General features: G+C 53.1%; 1 protein-coding gene and 1 long non-coding RNA gene across 3 annotated transcripts in view; one reads left to right on the top strand and one right to left on the bottom strand.

The window, feature by feature from the left end:
* Positions 1-1,159: 1,159 nt before the first annotated feature.
* Positions 1,160-8,994, bottom strand: LOC114101445 (uncharacterized). Of its 2 annotated transcripts, XR_011706476.1 has the most exons (4): positions 8,534-8,994; positions 7,169-7,222; positions 1,626-1,807; positions 1,160-1,279 (listed from the first exon to the last, which is right to left on the bottom strand). It is a non-coding gene; the product is annotated as an uncharacterized lncRNA (long non-coding RNA). The 2 variants fall into 2 exon arrangements; XR_003584316.2 differs by having other exon boundaries at positions 1,160-1,807.
* A 4,860-nt stretch (positions 8,995-13,854) lies between these two features.
* The window catches only part of Ptpn1 (protein tyrosine phosphatase non-receptor type 1), a 59,391-nt gene continuing 50,409 nt past the window's right edge, over positions 13,855-22,836 (top strand). The window contains exon 1 of the mRNA XM_027946341.2: positions 13,855-14,063. Coding sequence (XP_027802142.1) covers positions 14,001-14,063 — 63 coding nt within the window. The 5' untranslated portion in view covers positions 13,855-14,000. The remainder of the gene's footprint in view (positions 14,064-22,836) is intronic.

Here is a 22,836-nt window from a genome sequence, read left to right as displayed (position 1 = left end):
CTGAGCCAGAGTTTCTCAACTTCAGCACCTTGACATTTCGGAACAGATGATGTTTTTCTCGTGGGTGAGGGGTAGAGAGGAGCACCCTGTACATTGTGGGATATTTAGCTGCATCTCTAGCTTCTCCCTGTCAGATGTCACTAGAAGCCCCTGCCACACACCATTTATGATAATCAAAACTGTCTTCAGCCTGGTGAGGTGACGGGCACCTATAATTGCAGCTGCTTGGAAGGCTGAGGCAGGAGGATCTCAAGTTCAAGGCCAGCCTCAGCAACTTAGGGAGACCCTGTCTCAAGAAAGGCAAGCGGGGGTGGTGGTGAGGGTGCCTGGGGGTGTAGCTCAGTGGTAGAGCATGCTCACGGCCCTGGATTCCATCCCTAGAGTTGCCAGGAGGAGGAGGAGGAGGAGGAGGAGGAATATAAATAACCAACATGGAAGTGAGAAAACGCTCAACATCATTAAACCATCAGGGAAATGCCAATCAAAACCACCAGGAGGCATCGCCACGCCCCATTGAGAATGGCAACTGTCAAAAAGACTCAAGAGAAGTGTGGAGGAGGGTGCGGAGAGCAGGGGATTCCTGCCCACCCTCGGGGGAATGTGAATCCATCACAGAGAACGCGATGGGGGGCCAGATTAAAACTAGACCTACCACGAGATCTGGCAATCCCAGTACCGGGTTCATCTCCCAGGAAATGACAGCGGTATGCAGAGACACCCGCACCCTGTGTGCTCGGCAGCAGCCTTCACGACTCCCCAGCAGTGGACACAGCCAACAGGGACCCGATCAAGGAAAGGTGCTACAAACGCAGTTGTGACAGTGTGGCTGGATCTGGAGCTCGTCACGTCTGTGAACTACCCAGGCACGCGGGACAGGCAGCACACTGTCACTCACGTGGCATACAACCAAGCCGAGCTCACGGAGGCTGCCAGAGCCATGGGGAGCAGGGGGGTCCACAGGTACCAAGGGACAGTTAGGAGCAAGAGTCCGCTGTGCAGTTGACGGTCACGCACTGTGTGTCCCACAAACCCGGGAGGGAGTCTGAATGTTTTTACCACGAAGAGGTGATATTCTAGGAGACAGACGTGTCCCCCCAGATCTAAGCATTCCGCCACGTACCTAGTACGCATGGAAACATCACATGGGCCCACAAAAACGTGTGATTTTTAAGTTTTTAATGTATCAGTGAAAAAATGAATTTAAATTTAAAAATGTCTTCACAGGGTCAAATGCTTCTTGGGGGCCAAAGTCTCCTCGAGTGTCTTGGTGCTGTGGGTCCTGGGGGGAACAAGCCGGCTTGGCCATGGGGCACCTGAGATTCCCCAGGGCTCCTGGTGGCAGGTGTCCGCAGTCTTGAGAGCCCTGAGAAGCCACTCCCCCCTCCCCCATTCTGGATGTTTCTAACAAGTGACCTTATGGGGTAATTACTACTGGACGCCTCATTTTGCCACAAGGAAGTGGCTTTTGGATGAAGCCAACAGATGGATGGTCGCGGAAGAGAGGGAACCTGGTTCCAAGTTCCAGTCCTGAGCCTCCAGGTCAACAGGAGTGGCCCTTCCCACCAGTAAGCCCCTCCCGCGGAGCCGGACTGGACTGGGTTTTCTGCTACCTGCAGCCCTCGTACCAGCGGGGACAGCCGCGAGGTGGAGAGAGCGCTCCTCAGAGGACCAGCAGCCTCGGGGGCCATCCTGCTTCCTGTTCTTTCCAAGCCTGGTTCTGGAACGTTCTCTGTTTCTCCAAAGCACTTTCAACCCTTCCAGCAAATTCCTCTTCTGCTCCTGTTGGTCTGACCAGGTACTGTCGAAGCTGCGGGCAGAGTTCTGGTCCTGAGTTGGCTGATCCAGCAAGGGAAACCCAGCCTGCCTGGCCACCACACCCACCCCATCAGGAGCCCAGCCGGCCTGGCCACCATGTCCACCAGGAGCCCAGCCCGCCTGGCCACCACGCCCACCCCATCAGGAGCCCAGCTGGCCTGGCCACCACGCCCACCCCACCCAGGAGCCCAGCCTGCCTGCCCACCGGGAGCCCAGCCGGCCGTGGCCTGTTTGCTGACTGTGGCTGGTGACTCGGCTATGGCAAAGCCCAGCCCCATGGAGCAGGCGGGAGGGAACTCAACACAGAAGACGTTGTGGTGGGTTCTCAGGTGACGCTTCAAGGGGGCTGCTGCCATGGGCAGCCCTGTGGGTCACCCCATTGTCCCGGGGACCCTCCATCCAGCAGAGATGAGAGTTAGGCAAAAGGGCAGAGAATACACGGCTCTGTGGTCCCAGACCCTGGCTCCACCGTCAGCTCTGTGACCCCGCCTCACACCTCGCAGCCTCCTCTGTCCACAAGCTTCGTCGGACGGCTGTGAACCTGAGCTGGTGACCTACTGGCCGCTGTGCCAGGTGTCCACTCGTGGAGGTGGGACTATGGAATCATTGTAACTGTGTGTTACTTGCTGCCCGCACGCTGTCTGTCCAAGTGTCCTTTCCCTCTCTGGGTGGTGACAAAAGTCCTGTTGTCGTGGCAGTCTGGGTGGCAGTGGCAGGAGTAGAGGTCACGGTAGCTTCCTAGGGGACCTCCTATGTTCCAGGCACCTCCAAGCTCGGGGCACATCGACTCTCAGAATTCCCCCAGTGACCTCCGAGGCGGGAACCAGTATTATCTCCATGTCACAGAAACAGAGGAACAAAGAGTAGAGACTTTCCCCAAAGTCTCGCATCCCTGTAGGGTGGCCCCAAAGCGCCCTCTCTCTGATTCCACGACGGGCCATGCTCTTTTGGTCACCAAAGCTGTCTCATCTTCATTCTTCAAGCTCAAACCTCCTCCAATTAAAATGCCAGTCTCAACGAATGAGCCACAGCTGTGCCCATCATAGATGAGAGGCACGGTCAAGGGCCAATCAGAGGAAGGCAGAGGGGTGCCTCCCACCCATCCCATTCACGGGAAGTCAAACCAGGCAGAAACCCAGGGTCAGACGGCAGAGGAGGGCAGCGGCCAGAGCCGGGCCAGGTGGCTCTCTGAGGGTCAGAAGAGTTTTGTGTGTTGAACTGGACGCTGGGTACAGGAGCATGTCAGCTGGAGGGAATTCTCTGAGCTGAGCACTATCTATGCATGAGAACGACCTATGTCATGATGGGGCATAGAGGGATTTTAAATCAAGTCTGAAATCAAAGTTGTTTTTTCAGGAAAGGTTTACTGAGTTATAAGATGTGAACAGAAAAGCATATGTAGATGCAATAATAAAAAGTAGGACACGTGTGTTCGCATACACACATGCATGTATTATCATGATATGCAGCAGTCATCCGTGTATCATATGCGTACACACCTATGTACGTGTGTTTTCTGTACATGTTTTATAACTCAATGAACATTTCCTAAAAAACAACTTTGATTTCAGATTTGATTTGAAATTGCTCTCTGCCCCACCACTGCCCCCAGGAAGAGCTGGACCCTGGCTCTAGGGCCTTGGGTCTGGGCTTGAGGGGGACTGGAAGGGGCAGGGGTGCCCTTTCCTCTTGTCTTCCCCGGGGCAGCGGGAGCGGGGAAGACTGAGAGGACAGCAGGGAGGTAGCCGGCCCTAACTGCTGGATGACCTTTGAACTCAGGACCCCAATACCACCTTATTACACATGCCAAGTGCCTGACACCAAGCAGGTGTGTCGGGGGCTCTCGCTGGAACCCAATGTTCCTGTTATTTGGAGGAGTAGATGTCGGGATGAACTGCTGTGTTAATATTCCTGAGAGTTTGGGGCTTGGGGCTGGTGGAGGAGGACATGTCCCCCCAAGCCTTTTAGTTCAACAAAAGAAAAAGCCAAACCCTGTGTCCTGGACAGAGTCCTCCTAGAGCCGACCACCAGGCCAGGACGTGAGCGCAGCCACGGGGCATCGAGAGGCCAGCTGAGGAGTGGGAATGGACCAGGGTGGGACACTGACCAGCGGGTTGTCACTAGGCAAATGGGGCTCCACCTCATCGGGGACCTCTGGGAGGACTGTCCTTCGAGCTGTCCCACCCACAGAGCAGGGAACCGTGGCTGTCCACTGTGTCCCCTGGTGGTTGTTGAGGTGGCTCCTAAAGCCTGGGTTCCTGGCTGTCCTGGCCAGGCCTCGAGAGGACAGGGTTGACCCAGGGGACTGAGAAGGGGCCTGGTCAGAGACTGAGGGCTGAAAGGCACAGGCAGGTCATCGCAGGATCAGTGCCCACCGGTCCCCAGACTCATCCTGGGGAGAAGCTGGCTTGGATTTGCCGAAGCTGCTCTCCCAGAGACTCACCCGCAGCCAGAAGCATCCCCGGATGTCCAGGAGGACGGAAGTTGGTGAGGTCAGGGCCACAGCACTGAGCGGGACGAGTGACAAGCTGCGTTTGCAGACAACGTCCATACTCAGGTTTCTCAGAGACCGCGCGGGGAGAGGGACTCGTTTCCAGTGGTGTCAAAAGGTGGGGCTTGGGCCGTGTGGACTGGCTGGTAAAGGAGACAGGTCCCCTGTGCAGGGTGACAACTCATGATGGGAAGAGAGGGAACTGGGAAGGGCAGGCGACTGGAGGGCAAGGGGGTCAGGGCTGGAGAGAGGACACCTGGCGCTGGAGATGCAGAGACGGAGAGGAGCAAAGACCCCGTGGAAACCGGCTCACCAGCACGCTGACCGTGGCCAGGAGACAAGGGACCAGGAAGTGACTTGTGCCTCTCTCACTCCCGTTTCCAAATTGACTTCGTTAATTGTGTTTTACTTTTGTGATTAGAAAAAAATATATGAGAACCAAAAATGCCCAACCCCCCGATGGTGCAGAGCCACGGCCCGCGTGAGAGGAGGCCCAGCCACGAGGCCCAGCCAGGAGGCCCAGCCACGCTGCTTCCTCTCGGGTTCTGTGTTTCTCAAAATGATTGAGGTTCGCTATTTTCTCCCCTCTCTCCCTCTTTCTTCCTTCTTCCTGTTTTGGAGAAGACCCAGTCAAGTGACCTCAGTGTCCACAGGGGCAGAGGAAGGGTAACCCTTGGCCAGAGCTGCCTGGAGCCGGAGTGGGTTGGCCTTCCCTTCCCGTGGCTCCCTCTTGGCAAGACCTGTCTTGTCGCAGGGTGACGGAGGAGGCCCGTGGGCAGGGAACTGGCTCATGAAGGAGGTGAAATTTCGGAGCAAGCCCCTTCTTGCCCAGACTGGGAGCCAGCCCTGGGGATGGGCCATGATGGGTACCGTGTGGTCATGCCTGCGAGGGCTGGACGCACATGCGGACCGGCCAGGCCACGCGAGAGCATGGAGCCACCCGAGATGGGGGTTCACGCAGGCTGGAGTTCTGCTTTCAGCCCTCCACATACAGATCTCCTTCCCGAAATGAGGAAGTCAGGAGCGAGCAGGGAGATTCTGATTTAGGAGAGTGGTGACCGGGTCCTGCAGGTGGTTTCCTAAAGATCTTGCATTCCAGAGCAGCTGCGGCTTGGGGGCAGGAATGTGGCTGTGAGCCACCCCCACTCTGCCCCCAAGGTAGAGGCAGTAGAGGAGACTGAGCCTCGAGGCCACAGAGATCACCAAGCCCAGAGGTGTGGACACAAAAGCATTTAGGATCCCTTGGTCCCTGGACGAGTCCCCATCCAGGTGGTTCCAGACCTGGGCGCCCCTCTCTTGGCCCCTGCGTCTCAGCCTGGAGAGGACATTCCTGCTAGGTGTCTCTTTTATGGAAGGGGGAACTGTCCCCGGAGCTCGTGGGGAGATGGTGCCTCGTGCCCATCAGCCATCGTTCAAGACCCCACACGAAAGAGGTGTGGACGAGGCCATGTCACTGTCCCGCCTCTGCCAGCCAAGAAAGGGGGAAGGGGTGACGGGCTGACGGGTGAGCACAGCGTCTGCCTCGGAAGGGAATCAACGTTTGCCCAGGCTGCCCCTAACTTTCCAGCTTCCTCTCCCATATCCAGCTGATCACAGGGCCCTGCGACTCAGAAGACCCAGCTGCCCCCAGGTTCTTTCTGCAGGATATTACTCAGAATCTCTGGGGAACCATCCTCACGGTTGATTGGCAGCCACCTCAGGCCATTTCTCCAGGGCTTCGGTGGCCCCGGTCTGCTCTGAGCGGCCAGCCCCCTGGTGCTGCCCCGGCCCTAACGCCATCCCCACCCGGAAGAGGCACCTAGCCTTCTTCCTTAGCAGCCCCCAGAACTTGGCTGGATTGAGTAGACACAGGTTCAAGTACTGTCACGAGCCCCTGCCCACAGTGACTTCCAGAAGAGGTCATTCTGCGAGGGGCCAGTGAGCGCCCAGCTCTGACACCAGCGGCATGTTTTCTGAGGCGGGAAGGTCTAGGGCTCCGGGTCCCAGGCTCCTATCTCGTTCTCTTCCATCCCGTCTACCTAGTTCTTGTCTGCACAGTTCAAGTTGACGTCCCCTACGTCACAGTCCAGGCAGTGGGACGAGGAAAAGGTGAAAGAAAGACCCACAGCCCCAGGCCCACCCACCAGCCTTTAAGGCTGGTTTTCAGGTGGCCTGCAGCACGCCCACTCACGTCCTATTGGTCAGCAGGTAGTCACGTGGCACCTGTAGCTGCAAGGGAGGCTGGGAAATGTAGTCTCCAGCTGGGCAGGCGCGTGCCCATCTACAATTCTATTTCTATGAAAGAACAAGAGATCTGATACCGGGGACAATCAGTGTCTGTCCCAACAGCTTGGATGAGCCCATGCAGCGAAGGAAAGTTTACTGAAGTCTCAGGGTAGCAGGTGGGAACTACAGGTGGAAAAGGAAAACCCCGAATGAAAAGATGAGCTCCTTCTGGGGCCCCCATGCCCCGCATGGAGGCTGCCTGGCCCTCTCTCCAGTGTGGGCCCCCCTTCCTCCTCTGGTTCCCGATGAAGCAAAAGGCCCTCCTTGTCCCTCAGTGAGCCTGGCTTTCTGGCCTGTCCCAGGACATGGGCGGTGGCCTTCAGAAAGCGTCCTCATGTGGACCTCCAGGGCCTGGTGAGGCCATGTCCAGGTCCCTGCTCTCAGTCACTCCAATGGGAGTCCTGGCCATGCGTCCCTCCAACACAGGGGAAGGGAAAGTTCCGGCCAGCCCCTCTCTCTCTACTGGACCGGATCTCAGAGACGATTTCCATCTTTAAATACAGAGACGACTGGAGCAAGTGCTTGTTACAGAGGGCACAGCTGTCCCAAGGGGTCCAGGGACACTGCTACCTGAATCTACACTTGGAAACGACTTACCTGGGCTGCGGAGGTAGCTGAGTGGTAGAGCGCTTGCCAAGCACGCATGAGGCCCTGGTTCAATCCAAAAAGAAAGAAATTAATTCCTTTGTCCTATAAGGGTACGATCCTTCCACAGAGTGACCCAACTTACATACAGTGCTGTGCAACAGGGGGTGAGTCACTTAACCACCCTGGGCCTCAGGGTGAAATGAGAGTCCCTTTCATGGGGTCGTTGGGGAGGTCTAGAAAGATGATGGTGATAAAGTGCTTGCTTAGCACGGAGCTCACAGCTGACACTATCACATTTACTGTCACCAAACAACTGGACACAGGAGACTGCGTCTGGATAGTGGCACTGTTTCAGGATGTCCCCCGAGAGCAGCGCCTTCTTCCAGGATGAAGGGGCGAGACCACTTCCATCTTCAAAGACAGAGGCTGCTGCCAACCCCCTTGGGGAACGCGGAGATCTAGACCCGCGTCTAGGAGCATCTCCAGGTTTGGGAGGCCCAGGACAAAGCCTTCTTCAGGAATTAAGGGTATCAGCCAGTGACAGCAGCGTCACCCAAGGTGGAGCACTGGGCGGCCCGTGTGATGGCACAGGTCGTGCACACACCCACGAAGCCAGCGCCGCTCCACCCCAGCAGCAGGCCGGGGAAGGCCGAGACGCAGAACAGCAGGGCGCGGCCCGCGGGGCCAGGGCGTCCCGGGGAGGGGAGCCCACTCCTCCCTCAGAACCCGGGGCACCGGCAGCAAAGTCATCAGGCCTCACCACAAACCAGAGGCCAGGCCGACGCGCGGCTGCACTGAAGCGCCACACCCTGCCTCACGGAAGCAGGGGATGGGGAACTGGGGGACGAGAGGGCAGGGGACTTGCCCAGAGCCCGCTTGCCCGAGTCGGCAGATTACAGAATCCGCACCCAGAACCACGGGGCAGGCAAACGTCCCTGACCCTGACCCTGTGACGGAGGGTGGGAGATTCTCCTGGCCTCTGAGCCCTTCCCCAGATGCCTCCTTTGGTGGAAACGGAGGCCAGGCTGGCTCCTGAAGGCCTCCCAGAATCCTCCCCAGGCCTCCGACCCACCTTCTCAGAGCACAGGCGATTCCCGTTCCCTGAGCCCCTCCTCCTGCCCCTGGGAAGTCACTTCCACGACAGCCAGCTTGGGACTGTACTCAGGTATGGTTTTAATGGAAGGGCGTCTGAAGGGCTTCCTGGGGCGGAGAGATGGGAAGAGCCCCAGTGAGACAGGCGGGGACTGAGGAGCTGCTGGGCTGCACCTTCCCTGAGCTCTGGGGGCAGAACTTCTCCACATCAACAGAACTTCAGAACCGGAAGCAGCATGTAGAGTTGGACTGGGTTCAAGCCCTGAGCGTACCACCTCTTACCTGTGTGACCAGGAGCAAGTTACTTGACCTCTCTGTGATGCACCTCGAATGGCGATCAAAACAGCACAGCCTTCACAGAGTGGTTAAGTGAGAGTCACTGTCATGATCAGTGTCATCCTCATTGTCATCACTGCTATCTTTAGAGCTCCTGGGCGTTCTTGGGGAGGCTTCACAGCATCCTGGCTGAGAACACAGATGCTGAAACCAGATGCCTGTATTTAAATCCAGCTGCCATTGACCTTGGCTGCAAGTGACCTCTCTGAGCCTCAGTTTCTTCATTTGCCAAGTTTTCCCCTGGACAGAGAGATTGGCTTAGAGATGCCACATATGTCTCAAGTGGACCAACGAGAGTCAAGGCCAGATACGTGCTGGACCACGGGTGGAAGAAGTTCTTTCCACTGGGGTTGCTGAGCTAGCAGGCCCTGAGCCTGGAGCTGTTGGGGCCATCCTGGTTATCTAGGGAGGAGAGCCTGCCTGGGAGTGAAGCCAGCAAAAGGGAAGCAGATAAGCAAGCCAGAGAGAGACAAGTCACGATGACATGGCGCCTGGATCCAACTGTGCCTGAAGCAATCTACCTTTGGATTTCCCATTTTTCATGAGCCAGTGAATTCCCCACTTTGCAAAAGCCAGTCTCCGTTTTGCAAAAACCATAAGTTGGCTTTTTCTCACAGAAAAGCATCTAGGTTGATGTCAAGAGGTTAAGCAACTTGCCCAGGCCTGAAAGTTCGAGAGGTCAGTGTTAGCTAGGGTCACACAGGATCCAGCTCGGCCAGCCGTGCCCCACCTCTCCACCAGGCCAGCATCCTGTAGTGGTGTTCACTGAGTTCCTGCGTCCGCCCTCCCTGGGCAGCCAGTTTTTTCAACTTTGAAAAGTGGTCATGCCAAGCCCGCAGCGCTGCTGGGAATAGAATCCTCAGCTAACTGAGCTGCCTCCCTCGGAGGCTGGAGCCCGAGCCTCTGCTGCCCGTATCTTGGGCTCTGGGCCTCGGCTTCACTCACAGTTACTCCACTGCCAGGGGGTCTTTGGCTGTCCTCATAGGCCACCCAGGCCAGCTGCCCACAGCCTGTGGGGAGAGCGTGTGAGTCTCAAGGGGGGGCCCTTCCCTTCCTGGCTGTGTGCCCCAAGGGTGGGCCCAGGGAGCGGGAGGCCGCTGAGGACCCTGGAGCTTGGAGCCGTGAGGGGCAGAGAGCCCTGGCATCTGTCCCCGAGGACTGGGGCCCTTGGAGCGACCTGCAGGGAGACAGCCCCGCTCAGGTGAGCTTCGCCTCTCCGCTCCGTGCACTTCCTGGGCAGCAGCAGAGACAGAGGACACCCACGCCATGGTGACACAGGGGGACGCCAGGCAGAGAACGTCATCAGGCGCACTGCTAGGAAGGACCGCTGCCAGGGGACGGTCGGCAGGGCCTCTCAGCACAAGTGACCTTTCTCGAGAGTCCCGCCTGGTCCCCCGGGTGCTGGGCTCGGAGCCCTGCTGGTCTCCCGGGAGGTCAGGACCCGCTCTACCCGATGATGCTCGCTGAGGTGCTGTCAGGGGTCAGCCACCTGCTGGAGGCTCGGTGACTGGCCGTCCTTCTCCATGACAGCTGCGGGACCTGCAGGAAGGCTGACTGGCCACTGCTCTGTAGTCCTGAGCTAAATCTGGAGGAAAGGCCGAGAAACCACGAAGGACCGTCCCCAGGCACGCCTGCCGGGAAGAGGTTCCACCCGCACGAAGACACGGTGATCTAACCATCGTCACTTGGATTCCAGTCACCGTCATCACATGGCTGGGGGCCCTGGGGCTTAGGCAGTTCGGGTCAGGTCCCCTGGGAACCAGGGGAGCTTTAGACGGAAAGCCCAGCCTCCAAGTCACAGAAGACTCGGGCCCCTGCGTCCCTCCTCCCAACCAAATGTCAGCTTCTTGGACAGGACAGAAGTGAGGCGGAGCTGGGGGAACAGGCAGCTAGGAAAGAAGATGCCCATGAGCCAGGTGGGGAGAAGGGGATGCCTGGGGGGGACAACCACACCTATCCAGGGAGTGACACTTGACCTGAGACCTGCAGGGTGAGAAGATCTGCGAGAGTGACCCTTGCAGAAGGACCAGCTGGTGCAAAGGTCCTGGGGTGGAACTGGCCGTGTGTACTGAAGAAGGACGTGAGACAGAGCAAAGCACGCAGGGGAGGGGGGCAGGAGAGGCAGGCAAGTGCCAGGTCCGGTGGCTGCAAGCCTGAGCTAGGAAGGACATTTTATCTTAAGTAGGATGAGCCTTCATTGGGGGATTATGCATGAGGCGGGGCGAGGGGTGGGGGCTTCATGATCCAATATGTAGAGCTCTGTCTGGCTGCTGCCATGTGAAAAATAGAAACGAGGGCAAATGAGCTGGCACCTGGAATCAGGGATTTCATTCAGGATTAATAGTTGTAATAAGGTTTCCCCTTCTGCCACTTCAGTGGGTGGGGCACGGGGCCCCCAAAAAGTCATTTCCAAGTCCTCACACCCAGTTCCCGTGAATGTGACCATATTCCATATTTGTGAAAAGGATCTTTGCACATATGATTAATTTAAAGATCTGAGATGAGCTTGTCTGGAATCACCTGGAACTGCCAACTCACTCTGGATTGGGGTGGGCCTAAAACCCACGACAGGTGTGCTTATAGGAATGAGGCCAGCCGGACGCAGTGGCACAAGCCTGTAATCCCAGCTACTGAGGAGGCTGAGGCCTGAGGATTTCAAGTTTGAGGCCAGCCTCAGCAATTTCGGCCCTATCTCAAAATTTAAAAAGGACTGGAGATGTGGCTCGTGCCAGAGACCTTGCCTAGCACATGAGGCCCTGGATTCCATCCCTAACACCTCAAAGAAAAAAGAATAAGACAGAGGGAGATTTGACAGGCGGAGAAGCAGAGAAGAAAGCCACATGAAGACCAGGCAGAGGTGGCAGTTACATCACCATAAGCCACAGAATGACTGGGGTACCAGAGCTGGAGGGGTCAGGAAGGGATCTCCCTGGAGACTTGGGAGGGAGCATGGTCCTGTCAACACCTTGATTTCAGACTTGGGGGCCTCAAGAGCTGTGGGGGAACAACATTTTTCTAATTTTAAGCCACCAAATTTATGGTAACTTGTTACAGCAGCCCTAGGAAAGTTCACAGCCACTGGAGAGCCCAGCCTCGGGCCCCGTTAGACCTGCCTTCACCCACTCTCCCCACAGGAGCCTGGACCTTTGGCCCTTTCAAAGGCCAGGCGGTCACTGGGTGGCACCCCTGCAGGTCTGAGGGCCGCTTGGCTCAGGATGGGCGTTTGACTCGTTGACTCCCTAACCTGCACACAAGGATGGGGACCAGACAGCTCCGCTCTCCTTTCCCCAGGGAGCTCTCGGCACTAGGGATCCAGACAGGTTCTTTTTTTTTTTTTAAGAAAGAGAGAGAGACAGAGAATATTTTAATATTTATTTATTTATTTTTAGTTTTCAGTGGATACAACATCTTTATTTTTATGTGGTGCCGAGGATTGAACCCAGCGCCCTGTGCATGCCAGGCGAGCGCTCTACCACTTGAGCCACATCCCCAGCCCCAGGTTGATCTTTTAATTGAATTTGTGTGTGTGTGTATGTGTGTGTGTTGCTGGTGATTGAACCCAGGGCCTTGTGCATGCGAGGCAAGCACTCTGCCAGCTGAGATATATCTCCAGCCAAGTTCATCTTTAAATACTTAAATAAGGGCAGAAAAAAAGCACATGGACTGGAGAATTGCTTAAATGGGCTAAGAATTGAATGAGGCAGTCTCTGTGTGTGGCTCCTAAACTTCCACCAGTTCAAGCAACTTTTGTCACATCCCTGCCCTATGGAACACTCAGTTAGTAAAAGATATTGACTGTCATGAGGCTGATCCCTGCCCACCCTCCCTTAGCACCCCTTCCTCATCTCCCCAGTTAAATGGGTGACCACAGACTTTTCTTATGTCTGAACTAAATATATATATATATATATATATATATATATATATATATATATATATATACACACACACACACACACACACACACACACACATACAGCCTATCAGTTGCATTTAATTGGCGAGAATTCATGCAGGGCTCATTTGCTATTATCTGAAGGTATATAATGATCAGACTTTTATTGAGCCGCTCACTATTCTAAGAGTGCACGCACTCATTCATTCTGCACAGCACCTCTATAAGGTGGGCACTTTTATTGCCTCCATTTTACAAAGTGGAGAACAGAGGTACAGAGATTTCCAGTAGTTTGCCCAAGGAATTTGGACACCAGGAGCCTGGCTCCAAAGCTAGCTTCCTGGGAAGACCAGCTTAGAAACCAAGTTGCAGTGCTACTCTGGACAAGTGGTTCTGCGGCTCTGGGACTCAGTTTCCTCAACTCTAAGATGGGACTAATATGCCTCTATTGGACATGGTGGTGCCAGGTACAGTGCCTGCCACAAGCACCCAAGGAGCGAGCTAGAATTCAACCGCTAATACCAAGTAGCTGCCCTGGGCAGGCTTGTGCAGGGAACAGGGAACAGACGACGGAGTTAATAGGGTCGGTGCTCTGGTCCCACGGAGTGCACCATCGCCAGGTAACCGGAAGCTCAGGGAGGATGCTTTAAACTAGAGCCCGCAGGAGGGCAGCCTCACCAGCCCTGCTCACACGGGGCTGCGGACGAGGAACGCCGGTGCCCGGGCCTCCCCGGGTCAGGCTGCCTGCACCCTGTGGCGTGGGCACCGGAGCCGGCACTGCGCGCGACACACTCCCCAGGTCCACTGAGTTCAGTCTGATTCTTCGGGAAATACTGAAAACCATGCAGGACCCCATCCATCCGCTCCGGCAGCGCCAAAGGGAACCGAGTGGGGTCTCCAGCGGCGCGAATCATCAGGAAGTGTGTTACGTTCCACGAAAAAGGGGTGGACATCGGGCTACAGCCGAGACAACGGAGCACGCTGCCCGCCCTCCCACCCCACTGGCAGCACTGAGGCCAGGGCGCCGGCGCTGCAGGAGGGACGCGCGACTATCTCAAGGTCACTCACTACGTGACTCAACCCGCCGGGTCGCGCCTTGAACTCAAGATCCGCCCGCGCCTCGCGAGTCCACGAGCCGAGGGCGGGGCCCGGGGTCGCCTAGGCAACCGGCGCGCGCCACGCCCGTGCCAAGCCCGGCGGGGAGGCGGGAGCGCGCGCGGCCGGACTTCTCGCGGGGCTGCGGCCGCTTTCCCGGCCCCGCCCCCGGCCCCGCCCCGCGGAAGTCCTCGCCGACATTCCCGAGCGCCGGTTGGTCCCGCGGCCCCGGGGGCGGAGCCCGCGGCCGGCCGTGCGTACTTCCGGCTGCCGGGTTGACATGAAGTAGCAGCGGCGGCTAGGGCGGCGGTAGCGGCGGGAGTGGGGCTGGTAGCGGGCCTCGGGGCTCAGAGCGCGGGGCGGCCTAGAGCGGCGGACGGCGCGGCGGGCCGAGCGGGAGGCGCAGCGGCCGCCCTGGCTGTCATGGAGATGGAGAAGGAGTTCGAGCAGATCGACAAGGCCGGGAGCTGGGCGACCATTTACCAGGTGCGGGAGCGCCCGGAGCGCGGCAGGCCCGGGCTTAGGCCGCGCGGACCTTCCCCTCGGACCCCGGGTGCCCCGGTCACGCGTCCGCGCGGCCCTTCGGCTCGGGGATTCGACCGGACGGCGGCCGGGCCACCCCCTCTCTTTGTCCGCCGCGTGGGCCTGCGACTCGCCCGCGCCCCCAGCCCCTCCTGGCCTCCCACCCCGCGGACCCTCGGCCGGTGACCTGGGGCCGCCGCCGGTGCCCCTGACGCGATCCCGCCCCGGCCCCGCCCCCCGCCTGCCCACCCTTTGTCCCCCGGGTGGCTGGACGCCCCCGCAACTTCCTCTTCTGCGCTGGACCACCTCGGACGCCCTTCCTTTGTCTCCTGGGGGAGAGGCTTGCTCCCCTCCCTCCTTCACATTTCCTTTCCCTGGGTCTCGGTGAGCGTCCAGTCCCCGCGAGGACGGTCCCCTGCCCCCTTCCTGTTCATTCATTTGTGGGGTGTGCACTGGCCAGTCTGTGCCCTGCAGGCTCCAGGTTGGACAGGACAGGCGAGACCCTCTCTAGTGCAGCTTGGAGTCCAGCAGGGCAGTGGAACACAGAGCAAATGATTTCTGGTGGTGACAAGTGTTGCGAAGAGAGCAGCTTCCCGTCGCGGTGGAGGGTGACCGCCCGGGAGGGTCCCCTGCCTTGAAGGAGGGAGTCAGGGAAGGTCTGTGGCTCAGGTGGAGGAGCAGCAACTGGGAGCATCGGGGCAAGGAACCAGCCACCTGCAGTGCCCACCCCACGGGAGCCAGGCAGGGAGCAGGGAAGGTAAACGTTTCAACCCTCTTAAAGTGGCATCTTTCCTCTGGTCAGGGATGGGATGCTCTTGTCTCCTGAGACCTTATCTGCTTGTGGGTTAGGAGGGGTTCATGAATGAAGTTAGGACGGTTTCCCACATACCTGTACCACCACAGATTGAAAACATGAAGAGGTTCTTCTTTCACAAGCAGCTAAATCCTCTAAAGAAAATATGTACTCCCGATTAAATGTCACTGCGGGGGTTGTGAGGATTAACCAAAACCACACTTGCTCAGTATCTTAAATAAGCCATGTACAAAATAGATTGTTGCTTGTGTAAAGGGAGAAGGCAGGGTGTTCTGTTTTCAGCTTCTAGGCTCAAAAGGCAACTTGTGAGATCCATCAACTAGTATTAAAGTCTATTTTGAGCTTCACTTAAAAAAAGAGGAAAGCTTTAGGCAGTTCTTTGGTATGCTTGGCTAACAAAAACCTTTTTGCTGGGTAGCCTTGGTTTTTAAATTTATTTGACAGGTTTCTTTTTACTTGGACTGTAATGGATATTAGCTTCTGGTGAACTAACACATATAACCACTATAATCTGCCTAAGTATGATTGATCAATATATAAAATTTGTATTCCATATCTAGTCTCTGAATTAGTTGAATGAATTCCAGCAGTGACTTTGAGAATATGTGGACACTTTGTCTGTATTGGATTTAATTCAGTAGAGTCCAGAGTGTGTTTCCCTGAAAATTGGTGAGAAGTGTTGGAACTGATACTGACCTACTCCGTCACAGTAAGAGGAAATCTTTTTTGTAGTGAAACTGATTGAATTGGCAACAAATCCATATTATAAATAGGTTATGATTGAATTTGATTTCGTATAGTTTTGGGTCAGAGCGGCATGACCTGACCCCAAGTGCATTGTTAAAACAAAGAACCCTAGTGGCATTGAATGGGGTCTTCAGTTAATTTCCCTCTTTGTTCTTAAATTTTACCACATTTAATCCCATTAATTAGTCAAGATGTTAATATTTCTCCAGCTTCTTACTGGATTGCCACATTCTTGGAGGTGGTTCCTTTGATCTTAAAAAATTGTCACTGTGGGATTGTCTCACCTCTGCTGTGGAAATGTTTTTCTTTTCTAACATTGAAATCAGAGTTTGGTGCCCGGGTGGTGGCACATGTGCAAGCCTGTAATCCCAGAGACTCTAATCCCAGTGACTCAAGGGGTGCTGAGATAGGAGGATCTCAAGTTCAAGGCTAGTCTCAGCAATTTATTGAGACCTTGTCTTGAAATAAAAAATAGAAAGGGCTGGGGGTGTAGCTCTGTGGTAGAGCACCCCTGGGTTCAATTTCCAGTGCAAAACAACAAAAATGAAATTAGAAGCTTTCTTTTTAAATTTAAAAGTGACTCTTTATTTTTATTACTGTGTCATTTCTAAAAATGTAGAATTCAAGTAACATTGAGTTAATTTAAAGTGGCTGATTCTCCAAGGTCATGTCAATGTACCAAAACCATGAAATTGTTTTTTTAATATTTTTTAGTTGTAGATGAACACAATACCTTTATTTATTTATTTTTTATGTGGTGCTGGGAATCGAACCCAGTACCTCACACATGCTAGGCAAGTGCTCCACCACTGAGCCACAACTCCAGTTTCACAAAACCATTAAATTTTAAGAATTCGAAGAAATGTGTTTATGATTGGTAGAAAATGGAAGTTTAAAAACCTAGTATTTCATCGCATGTTATAATGAGGAGAGCCTTATACAAAGTCATACTTTGAGCTTGTCTAGTCTATTATCAGAAAAATAATATATAATTTTTGCTTAAAACTTTGTAAATAAGGCAGCATGGTAATTTCTTGTTATTCTGTCTTCTAATTAAAACAAAAAGATGCACAAACTTGAACAGAGGGTGAAGTGCACTTTGACTGTGGGTGAGGTGGCAGTGTGGAAAACAGGCTCCTCACTTTGATACAGCAGCAGGACCGTTCTTGATCTTCAGTGCTAATAGACGGCATAGGTACCAGTAAGCACTTAGCTGTAGAGAAAGTCCGCAATGCTGGCCTATGTTACTGACTTTTAGAATTGTTTTTTAGTATTTAAATGATTTGAAGGAATCTGGGTTGAAAAGTGGAAGTCACACTCATGTTTGAGTTGGTCCTGTGTCCAACAGACAGCACGGATGAGGACAAGGGGCTGGTGGCGAGCGGCCCTGATGAGGGAAAGATCCTCTGTGGTTGAGAGGCGCGGGTCAGGTGTTCTGCTGTCTTTCTTTGATTCTCTCTATCACACTTCACTATTTTCAGTATGAATGAGCTGATTGTTTGGGATGAAGGAGATTGCCACAGTAGCTTGTGACTTGAAGGAAAGATTTATTCGTGTTAGAGTCAGGCTTTGTAAATAGGCCTACTTCTGGTTGACATTTGGTTTTATAGCTGTGTTCATTATGAAATACAGTCCAGTGCCCGCCTAGGTTCAAACCTGGTGTAACAGTAATGCCCTCAGAGTCCATCCTGGCTTACAGCTTTTGTTATAGTCCAAGAGGATGAATATCAGACTTCCCAATAATGTCTACTAAACACCATTTTTTTTTCTTCAGAGGAAAAAAGGAACTGTATTGCGCATAGGAGAAAGATCTATACACTATGATTCCCTTTCCTTAAAGAAAAAAGACAAACGGAAATGACATGGAGAGGTTGGGAAGTTCTAGTCATTTGAGTGACCCATTAGATGGAAGCGTTCTTGTTTAGCCCTGGTTTGAGTGAACTAAATTTAGGTGTCTGAATGCTACTTTGGAAAGGGTGTAAAGGCCTTTGTAATCGTCTGCACTGGTACTGGCAGCTCAAGTAGGAAAAGTGGGAGGGAAGAACTTTTTGTTATCGTCATTTGGCATTACCAGCTTATTTGTAGGTGTACTTGGGACTTCTGGAGGTCACCAAGCCGTGTCAGATGGTTCTAAAAAGCCAGCTGGAGGTAATGGTAAAATGGATAAAAGCAAATGGGTTTTGGCCGCCAGTTAGCTACCTGCTGTCAGGATCCGTTTTAGTATGATTAGCTCCCCAAACCTCAAGGACATGCCTGGCATTGAATAATGTAATTAATTGAATGTATGCTGAATTTCATGATAGAAATGAATAAGAAATTTCCCAGGGAGATTCCTAGATGATGGACCACGGAAATAGCTGTCTTTCTTTTCTCTCTTTTTTTTTTTCCTTTCTTTTCCCTTGTTTCCTGATATTTATTTATTTATTTATATTAGTTACACATGACAGTACAATGATCTTGACATATCATACATTTGAATCAAATGGGGTATAATTTCTCATTTTTCTGAGTGTACAGGTTGCAGAATCACATTGATCATACAGTCACGTGTATACATACAGCAATAATAATGTCTATTTTATTCTGCTGCCCTTCCTATCTCCCCTTCCCCTCCCCTCCCCTTCCTGATTTTTTTGGTTGCAGAATCCTTTGGCAGTTTTTGTTCTGTGCTGTGCTTTTAATCACTGATACTTTTTCTTGTGCCTCCCTGAGCTCTTGTGTATTTTGCTCAATTTGGCCTTCTTCCCTGCAGTGTTTATGTTAATTTGTTCCCAGTAACAGCTAATACTGGCAGATAGGCTGGGCACGTTCCTTGATGCTGCCATGCTCAGGGAACTTGGGATTCTGCTTGGGTCATTGTTCTCAGATGGTGAAACTTGGCACCCCTGTGCACATTTTGAGTGTCTAGGAGTGTTGGGGACTTTAACACTAGCCTGTGATTCCCTCTCCACCTTTCATTGGTTGGTCACCACATCCACCCCAGGGGTATAGGCTCTCAAATTTTGCATGAGACCGCAGTTGTTTGTAGCGTCACACTGCAGAAATGAGCGAAATTGGTGACCCATTAATCTGGTCCCTCAACACTCTCTGCCTCCCCCTTCTCACCGTGCATGTTCTTCTCATTATCACTAGAGTCTCCTTTTAAACACAGAGCTGAGCCTGAGCAGGCCACTCCTCTGTGCAACTGTGAATGCTTTCCTAATGCCTGCTGAGGTCCACACTCCTGAGCAGGGCAGCCGGATCGCAGTCCTCCCCTGACTACATCTCCCCCTTGCAAGGGCTTCTGTTCAGTCCCACGGGCAGGTGCATCCTTCTCCAGACCCAGCCTCATCTTTCACTCCTCTGTGCCCCACCCCCAGCGCTGGTCGAGGATGCTGTCCCACAGGCACCTCAGCTCGTGTCCTCGCACAGGAATCGTGTTCTGCCCTCTGCGCGTTCCACACAGTCCAGGCTGGTCTGCTCTGAGGTTGTCTTCTCGTTGTGGCTGATTCTTTACATCCTGGGTCTGTCTTTTCTGGAGGCCAGGCTCTTTGAGGTCACCTGGTCAGTCTCACTGATCTTAGAGTCCTCTGCACCTGGCATGAAGAAGTGCCCATCAAATGTTGGGATTGAGTTGGTTGCCAGCTTTGCTAGCCTGGCCGTGTGTAGGGATGTAGAAGACACGGTTCCCAAGTCCCTTTGCATGTGGGGGAGAGTGAGAGAAACCATAGTAGCGGCCACTTGGGGAGAAAACTACCAGATTTGAGTCGTGGCCTACGTGCTGCTGGCTCTGTGGCTTTGGAAGGACAGCTGGAATGCCTACCCAGAAGGGATGGACGCTCTCAGTTTGGTTTCCCCTAGCTTTGCAGTTAACAACACATTTAAACGTTCTTGGTGTGAGACAACCTCACAGGCAGTGGGAGGTGATAATGACTTTCTCGGAGGAGTGTTCATTTACTCTGATCTCATCACTCGTAGCTTGTTCTCAAGCCTTCCAGAGGGGCTTCTGGGAACTTGGTTCATTTTATAATCGTTATCTCTCCATACTGGGATCAGCCCAGGACCTCGTCCAGGCTAGGCAAGCTCTTACCTACTCAGCTCCAATCCCTGGCCCTTTGAAAATTTTTAAATTTTGAGACAGGGTCTTGCTTAATTGCCCATCCTGGCCTCTAACTTGCAGTTCTCCTCCCTCAGCCTCCAGATCAGCGGGGATTATAGGCGTGTGTCACTGTGCCCAGGCATAAAATATTTGTTGATTATGGGTTATAAAATATGGTTCTCCACAAAGTAGCAACCCTTACAGAGACATTTTTTTTTTTTTTCCAGACTATAACCAGTAAAGGCAAGCATTTTTTGGCCTTTGATCAGATCACCCTTAGTGCCAAGAGGAGACGGTAATCTGCGGCTCTTTCTGGTGTCTTCGGCGTCTGGCTGTGGTGGTAGTCCTAGCTGTAACACTACCAGTGCTGAGTGGGTTCCTTCCTCTCTTTGGGTTCTGTCTCTTGTGTAAAATTAAATCCTGAACTAACTGATCATTAAGTTCGAGTCAAGTAATAAAAGTCATTAACGTACTCACAAAGAGAATTTAATGTTCCTGAAGTAGTCTTTGTGAAAGCTGCACTGGTTCCTCAGTTTCGTAAGGTGGGGGTAGGCACACTTAGGCTAAAAAGCTTTCAGGTTTGTCAGTGTAGTCAACAACTCAAAAGAATTGGGGCATTAAACATTTTTAAAAGTAGGGTTCATTCAATCTGGTGATGTGGGAAAATGAGTAGTCCGACATGCAGTTTCGCTGCAGTTTTCCTATAACTAGCAATTGGGTGGTTTTCCTGTAAAAGATAGAGGAACTGATTCTTGAGAATTTACGAAAGATTCAACCCCAGCCAGATACACAAAGAGCAGTTGCCCTTTGTGTTGTAATTTTAGAAAGAAACCTACAGCTGGTCTGAGCTTCATTTGAATAAAAGGATAGTTTACACATCTGTGTGTCTGAGAAGAAAGTACCCAAATCCCCAGCACTTGGACACAGTGCCTCACCATGGTGGAGGGGGTCCTCCTAGCTCAGCGCTGCCCCCTTCCTCTTTTTCAGGGCAGCTTGACCTGATCATGAGTGTCTTGTTGGCAGTTTGTCATTTTGAATGTCTGAAAACTGGAAACAAGACCACTTCACAGGGAAGAAGCTCCCCCACAGCAGCTCAAGAAAAATCTAGTCCCCCAAAATATTGATCTGGAGGCTTTGGCAGCAGTACACTGCTGACAAAATAATAGTAACTGTGATGAAGGGCTTTCAGTTCTTCTTTTTTTAAATGACATTTTCAGTTCTGAATGCTTCCGATTTTGCCAAGGCAGTTTTACACAAAAGCCCCTGGTTTAGGGGAGAAGTGCTTCAGCAGCCCGTCTGCGGTGGGGGCTCAGAGTCAACAGAAGGTTTGTCAGCAGAGTGACAAGGGCTAAATTTTCTCTAGAAAATAGCATGTTCTCGCCTGCTCTTCATCAGTCTGTGCTGGGACACTCTGAGTCCTTATTGAGGGTGACTTGCTGGAGTCAACTTTTGGGTGCACGTGGTCTTGTGTTCCTCGGGCTTTCTCTTTTACTTCTGAGACCTGTTTTTCTTTTAAGACAAGAAGGAAAAGCCTGGGCCGGGTCTGTGGCTTTTGTGGGTGAGTGGCACCGCTTGCACAGACAAGATGAGCATAACAAAACTAGGTTTCCAAAGCTCTATTTTTAAAATTTATTAGCTAGTGATTAGAGAAGGAACACTCCTTTCCTCCTCTTGTTATGAAACATTTTTCCCTTGACACTTTTTCTTAATGGACCTTCTTGGCCCATTTCTTCCTCTGGGAGAGTGTCATTTAAAAATTGCCACACCAGGTTCCCACCAGGAGCCTGTCCTCTTTTATCGGGATGGGGACGGGGCACTCAGGATCAAACACTTGTGGACTTGCTTACGGGGAAGGGGACATTGCGGAATCACTCCACGTTGTTGGAGTTCTCTTAAGAACAGGGGTTACTTCAAAATGTCAAAGGGAGAGATCACTTCTGTAGAGCTCCGCTCAGTGGAGCAGACGCGCACACTGCCTCCAGCGCACTGTGGTGGATGGGCTTTCAGTTCCCTTGATGACACCTGTCCCTGCTGTGTCTACCCTTTGATCCTGTCACTTCACTATTCCAACGGTCAGCTCGGGCCTTGTTTGCTTCTGGAAGGACACCAGCAGGATGCCTGCCCTGGCGGATGGGGAGGCCCAGGTACCGGTGGTCTCTGGCAGGGAGGGGGTATGCTGTCCTGTCATCCTTGTTTGGCCTTGGCTCTCCCTCAAGTTGCCTTAGCATTACCGTCACTGCTCTCCGCCACTTGGACGCCGCCTCCTGCTACCGCCCTTCTAGGGGGAGTGGAGCAGAATGGTGCTGGGTCCTTTCAGAGGTGGCATTTGGTCACATGGGTTTTCAGCATTTCCAAACCTTCCTCGCATCCTTCTGGCACTTTCTCTTGAATACATCCAGAGATGTGAGTGCCAGGAGCAGTATTTTATGTTGTCTGTTCCCACCACAAATACTGACCTCCAGGTCCGCTGCGCTCCCCTCTTCCCTCCTGCTAACGGGAATGCTTTGGGGTGCGCAGAGGGGCGCTGCGGGGTGGGCGCTGGCAGCTGGCAGGCTCCCTGCTCACGCTTAACCACTGGCTTTCATCCTTTCTGTGATCTTGAATTGTCCCCCAAAAACTTAGCATGAAGCTTACCCCAGCAGAGGGAGTCGCTGTGAAGGAAGGTGAAGTTTAACAAACCTCGTACCTTTTTTTCCATGTGCATATTTGTCAACTAAGCCTCCTTTTGCAACTTGTTCCCCTGCTTGATGGTGACAAACAAATTTTGTGTTTCCCAACAGACTTTGTTGGAAGATGTCACTTTTGAAAGTAGGAAACAAATGGCTTTGGGAGAGGCGAGCTGGGGTCTGCAGCAGGAGGCTGGTATTTCCTCAGCTGTGGTGTGAGCACAGCTGGAGCTGGGCGCAGCCAGCCGACAGCTCCTGTCTTGAGTCTGGGGAGGTGGCTGACCGCCCAGCCACTTAGGATTGCCTGGAACATGCCGTTTTATTTACAGGGCAGAACTGGGCTCTGATGGTTTCCCCTGCACTTGCCTTTAAATTAGTAAAATATCACCCTTTGGTAATGTTGAGTGCCACGTCTGCTTTAGAGGGAAGGAG

Source organism: Marmota flaviventris, chromosome 2 (assembly GCF_047511675.1).
Source record: "Marmota flaviventris isolate mMarFla1 chromosome 2, mMarFla1.hap1, whole genome shotgun sequence".
Taxonomy (NCBI): domain Eukaryota; kingdom Metazoa; phylum Chordata; class Mammalia; order Rodentia; family Sciuridae; genus Marmota; species Marmota flaviventris.
Note: the sequence above shows the minus strand (reverse complement) of the source record. Positions and strands in the feature narration are given on the sequence as shown.